This window comes from Haplochromis burtoni, unplaced genomic scaffold (assembly GCF_018398535.1).
Source record: "Haplochromis burtoni strain Fernald_Lab_line unplaced genomic scaffold, NCSU_Asbu1 Contig_100, whole genome shotgun sequence".
NCBI lineage: Eukaryota > Metazoa > Chordata > Actinopteri > Cichliformes > Cichlidae > Haplochromis > Haplochromis burtoni.
Genome location: NW_024582461.1, coordinates 873,912 through 879,911, shown reverse-complemented (window position 1 = coordinate 879,911; position 6,000 = coordinate 873,912). Strand labels below are relative to the sequence as shown.

The 6,000-nt window shown below is 38.5% G+C and overlaps 2 protein-coding genes across 3 annotated transcripts in view; both read right to left on the bottom strand.

Moving 5' to 3' along the window:
• Window positions 1-697: 697 nt before the first annotated feature.
• inka1b (inka box actin regulator 1b) lies at window positions 698-3,379 on the bottom strand. The gene is made up of 3 exons (XM_005927468.3): window positions 3,189-3,379; window positions 3,057-3,099; window positions 698-1,811 (listed from the first exon to the last, which is right to left on the bottom strand). The coding sequence occupies exons 1-3, from the start codon at window positions 3,362-3,364 to the stop codon at window positions 882-884; spliced, it is 1,149 nt and encodes a 382-aa protein (XP_005927530.2). The 5' UTR covers window positions 3,365-3,379; the 3' UTR covers window positions 698-881.
• Window positions 3,380-4,715: 1,336 nt separating this feature from the next.
• The window catches only part of LOC102290812 (guanine nucleotide-binding protein G(i) subunit alpha-2), a 46,477-nt gene continuing 45,192 nt past the window's right edge, over window positions 4,716-6,000 (bottom strand). For both annotated transcript variants that reach the window (XM_005927470.3, XM_005927469.3), the window contains one exon: window positions 4,716-5,920. The gene's annotated coding sequence lies outside the window, so the exon portion shown is untranslated. The remainder of the gene's footprint in view (window positions 5,921-6,000) is intronic.

The window sequence follows — 6,000 nt, the reverse complement described above, 5'->3', positions numbered from 1 at the left end:
TTGCTGTGAAGAAGCCTTCTTAAGAAAGAGAAACAGGCAGAAAATGCTAAGGTATGCTAAATTACACAAGAACTGGACTTATAGTTATTGGAAACAGGTTTAATGAACTGTCATGGTTTGAGACTGGATTTCAGAGAGTGGTCAAAAGTGATGGAATTATGAACCCAGAAATGGATCGTCAGAAGTTGATCCACCATGCAATACCATCTGAAAAGCATCCGATTGGCTATAGATTCTTTTTGTTTATTTTTTACCATGAGAGTGATGCCAAACACACTGCCAGTAAAAGCATACCTGGATAGAAACACACATAATCCAGCAGTCACGAACCTGCCTCTCCACAGTTGCCTTATATAATGTATTTCCATATGCACGTGTTTCAATAAACTGGATCTAGTTTAGGCTTTCCTAGGAAAACATAAAGAAATGAGAAGAGGATCAAGACTTTTGAACTACACTATGCAAGTTTTGATGCACACCACTCCCTTTTCTTAATCTGGTACAAACTCTGTGCCCTTTACACAGCTCCTAAACCTTGTTTTGTATTTGTTTTCTGTTTGTTTTTAACTAATTGGCGTGATACAATAATTATATCAACGCATTTCAGTCGTTTTATGTCTGCTAAAAGTTGACACAAAATACTGCTGTGATGATGAAGCTTTAGGATGATTAAAATTATTTGAATGCAAAACATTGATTGTTTTTTGCACATTTTTAATATTCTTGTAGCATTTAGCACTGCTCAGACAAACAGGGACAGACAAATTTGCATTAAATAATAATACTAATAATAAAAATAATAATAATCAGCTTTTATTCCAAAAATATAAACACTGAAAAAACAATAGTTCTTTTGAAACGGGTGTCTGTAGGTACAGTCTTCAGATGTAGCCAATGATGTCATTGCATATGATGGGCTGCCGGCTCCCTGTCTTCATGAGAGCGGTGAACTGGTAAAAATCGGTGTCCAGTGTATGTAGACCTGTGTGGGACTGGTGAAAGAAAGGTTTGAGTCCTTGGAGTCCCACGGGACAGGACATTCGTTTAGAAGCCTCTGCACTCCTGCAGCCCTTGGTGGAGTCTCCTGGCCTCTGCCTCATCTCCACACCTTTGGACACCCCTGCAAGTTTTCGGCGCATGTTAACCAGAATGTCTTTGGCAAGACGTCGGCCTGCATTTGGTTTTTGTTCTGCTGGCTCAGGAAGCTCCGGTAGGTCCATCCAATTCTTTATTAGGTCAGCAAAACTGTTGTCACCCAGAACCAAGGGCTGTCTGTTCCTGCTGCGGCTCAGCAGCATTGTCGTCCAGTCCTGTTGCTCACTGGCCTCGAATGATGTCCAGCGCTCCAGACAGGCGTCTGATGTTGATTTGGGTCGGATACGACCAGAAGGTCCTCTGTTTGTGCGGAGACAGGCAGAAGAAGAAACTCGTATGTTTCTGGTCCTCCTCAGCACCACGCCTTCATCAGGCCAAGAAGCTTCAGAGTAACCTGAGTCAAAGTCCACACTCTTCTCACTGCTGGGAGAGCCCTGTTTCAGCCTTTCATGCTCCTGTTGCTCTTCCTCCTCTTCCAGTGGGCTGGCCAGGCAGCAGGCAGAGTCATAGGTGCTGGCTTCACTGGCATCAGAAGCACGCAGTCGAGTGAGTCGCTCTTGCTGTGCCCTCTGTTTGTATAACCGAGTGACAGCGAAAGACTGAACACATGGTTCGCTAAGTGGCCTCGGCCTGCTTATCTGCTTCAAATCCTGCAGGGATCTCCTCATGTACTGCATGTGGTCCCGGAGGCAGTCAGAAGAATCTCCTAAACACAGCTGCACAACAGGAGAGGCAGACAAACAGTTAGTGGTGCAAGGAGATTTTAAATAAAGTCTATTCAAAATTGACATGTCCACCAAAACTACTTAAGTAAAGACAAGCTATGTTCATTCGTTGCAACAGCCAAGAGAGCTCCTAGGCCGCCTTCCAACATATCCCATCATCCCCTGGCCATTCTAGCTATATCTTGAACAGTTCAGTGTGTTATTTCCAGGACTCGGCCAGTAAGATTTTTACCAGCTGAGATCACTGTGCTCTCTGGCCTTATAAGAACTCAAGCATTCCTGAAAAACCTCAGCTTTATGGAGACCATCCCATGCAATATAAGTCCAGAAAATGAATTAAAAGCACAGGATGCACATTTCATACTGGGGAAAACTCTCCCTGCCTCCTAAATTTAGAGCGGAAGTTGAACAAAGTAGAGCTTAGTCTGGAGTGGAGTGTGAAGGCTCACATATCCTCTCTGGATTCCCCTAGTTCACAGGATGTGGACTGGCATGTATTATAAAACAGGAAGTGACAGCAACATTTTGGAATTGCACAAAGATCATGTGCTCAGTGTTAATTAAACCATCTTCGAGTAGGCAGTATAATTATATTGATGAAAAAAATCCTTTAAATTTTAATCTGCACTTTGATCATTACAAAAATGAAGAAAAAACTACAATTTACTAAGAGTTTCTGGGTCAGGGAGTTGCAAAAATGCCTCCAGTCTAATCCGTAATGCTATTGTTTAGTTTTCAGGTTCTTACAATATTTGGCTTGCTGAGCTTCTAACTCCTGTCACTGTTTGTCTTGGAGTACTAAAGGTGCCACAATGCCATGATGTTATCACAGCTGTGGGTGCTGAACCATTTGGCCTCTGGGGGAGACTTCATCTGACATGCAGAGACATCCACTGTGAGATTCTGTGGTCAGTCTGCCACTTTTAAAATGCCCTGTTCTTCTTGGCTGCTTTCACACAATGGGCTAGAAGTGATTCACCCAGCTGTGTGCTTTTGGCAAAGGCAATTCTGGTTTGAATTAACAGTGACTTGGTGGATTAAAGCACTATAAAGAGAAGTTGGTCAAGAAATAAAATAAAAACAAAACAGAAAATAAATGCCAAAAAACTAGGATAAGCCAGTGTCTTAAGAAAGCTTCACATAGTGGGTTTACCAAGGGGTTTGGGGCATTTGTACTCTTAATGAAACTAATGCAGCACCTAAAACACAAGTAAACTAAAGAAAAAATAAACTTACCATTGCTTCTGAGAAAGTGAAGTTCAAAGCCTGTGTTTTTTTTCTGCAAAAGAAAAGAGAGTAGTGGATTAAGTTTTGAGCGTGTGGCAACTACCACCCTTCCTAAAAACACAGCGGTTTGCCAATACTCACCTCTGTATGTGGCTCCAAATGAATCGCAGCACAATCAACAACAACTCCTCAGACGAACAGCTGATCGGAGGTTTGTTCGCTCTTTGTGGGTCCTCTCTCCTCTGAACCAAATGAAGCTCCGTCAGCGGACTTTGTCGATGCTGAGCTTTTTGTCGCAGCGAATCAGCACAGTCCATTAAAAAACCAGCCAATAGTGAGTCGCCTGAAATAAGATGCCCCCTGGAGTCATTTCAGTAGTTCCTGCTGTGCGTTTCACACCACACTGTTGGGACCCCACATCTGGAGCCCTTTAAATTAGACACCTGAGAATACTCAAGTCGTCCAATTGCTATTTTGAATTTTTTGAGCACTATACATTTCCAGCAGAGTTATTATAGTTTTTATAATCTGATTTTGACTGGGTTTTTTTTTATCCGTTTAGTTTCCAGAGTAGTGCTGCTCGTTTCGGTTTAGTTGTTATTGTTTGGAAATGTTTTTGCTATTTTCAGTGTTAATATTAGTCTTTTATTGTATGGAGGAAATATGCCAGAGACAAGATTTAGGAAGATTAGTATTAGCAACAGAAAATAACTCTGAGTTTTCAGACAAGTTAGAATAAACATGCCCGTTAAATACTCATGAGCTAAGTTATGATACAGTTTATTAGATTACCAAATACTAAAACTAAGGACATTACCTCTATATCCCCCCCCCCCCCAATTTTACAAATAATTTCAGTTAGTTTAAACCTTTACTAAAAGTCTATTTTTTTATTTTAGTTAAATAAAATGTTTTTTTTCCACGTGCAGTTTTAGTTATTAATTTAGTTATAATATATATAATAAAAAAATAATGAAAAAATTGTGATTTCAGTTGATAAACCAGCATTTAAAATACATTTTTTAATTCTCTCCAGAATCGTGCAGGCTACTATAGGCAGCTGCTGCAGAGCCGTTCAGGAAAACCGCTGTGCCTAAAGTCCCAGGTATGTATTGATAGAAATAAATCTACATGTCGCCACCTTGTGGATCTTTTCCACAAAGCTTCTTCAGCAATGCGTATTCACTATTCTATTCTAATGGTCCTTTTGAAACGCAAAATACCTTCTGGCATGACTACCGCGCGTCATTATCTCACCTCTTTATATGCTGACAGCACTCTGTATTGTAATTCAGCAAAGTTTAGGTTGCAGTCGCACTCATTTCTTTGCTTTAAGTACCTATTACATGCTCAGTTGCAAGAACTAACGTGTAAAGGATGTATTAAAATAAAAGAAAACAAGTTTGGCTTATAGCTGCAGTTTGTCCGAATGGTATTTACATAGTCTTGTTTTACCAAAATACTTTTTAGTTTAGTTGTATGATTGTCCTTTTCTTCTCAGTTTTTTGTTGGTGTCTTTTTAATCAGCAAAGTGCTTATTCTATATTTTAAAGTTGCTCAATTCATTGTCTTTAGTGTCCTTCTGCTAGTGAACTGGTTAAAAAAATGAAGAAACAAAATAAAGTATTCTGAATTTTCCCTTAACACATCACACAGCAGAATAAAAGATCATGTGACCAAACCTTTATTTACGTTTAACAAGTGAATGACTTTTAATGTTAACAAACAACTATCATCCATTTGTCTCGGTATTGTGGTGCATCCTAAATGACAGATTTTGTGAACTGAAGTGGAGTAGAAATAGCCCTAGTTCACACTATGAAGATAGCATGTCTCTAAAGAACAAGTGTAAACAGATATCAAGGCACAAACATATGTAAAAAGACTTGGATTGAAATAAAAAGTACAGAACGATCCATGTTAGGAACAGACATAACCACTTAAAAATCTTGCAGATATCTTAAAAGTGACACATAACCATTTATGTTTTGTTTCTTTTAAGAAGTTACTTAAGGAATGTTAATCAGTTTGTGGGGAATACAAGCTAATCTATGGACAAGTCATGCAGAACAATGCACTATAGTACAAGAGTGAATATTGATTCTGTGTAAACATTGTACAAAAAACATTTTCCCTTCATCCATTTTCATTCTCCATGCTTGTTGGTTTTCTTCTAAAAAATAAGTTCTGTTTACAGTCAAAAGGTTCATAAAATGCCAGTTAACATAAGTTAATAGAATTTTTATAAAAAAAGGTTTATTTGACTTTATCCTCTTATTAAAATGCAAAAGTAAAAGGCAAAGTAAAATGTAAACCTAAAAGGAAAACACAATAAGAGATCCAAATATAAAAGAACGCTCAATAAGTCAAATAAATACCAAGAGGTTCCCCAACTGGTCCACGAAAATGGAAAACATGTTTTTTGTTTGTTTTTTTTCCCCAGTGTTTTGATTTAGTCGTTTGGTATAATGAGATTGCAGGTCTTAATTGTGTCAAACTTTACTCTTACAACAATCATTTATTGAAGGCCAGTTGGCCAACATACAGTTACACAGTTTCCAAATGCAATTAAAAAAGCAGATCTTTTCATGTAAGTGCCTTAATTGTTATTTGATTGCTTTTGTCAAATTAGAAAGTTCTCGGTCATATATGTGTACAAGTAACCCCTGATAAGGAGCAGTAAGCTATACAGTATATAAAAACAATAACAACAGATCAGACAGATAACGTGATGGTTGCAAAACAGTGATTGTTAAAGTTCTTTCAGGTTCCCCCTCTAGGAATCAGTTCTCTTATGGTTTTCATTATGAAAAGCAGTAATCATTCATGGCTATTGCAGTCACTCATGCAGTCTGTGTGCGTCGGGTTTTGTCCTGCATGAAAAGACAAACAAGTATACATTCTTTAGACAAGTAAATGTACATAAAATAAAATGAAGAAAAAGAAGCTCTTG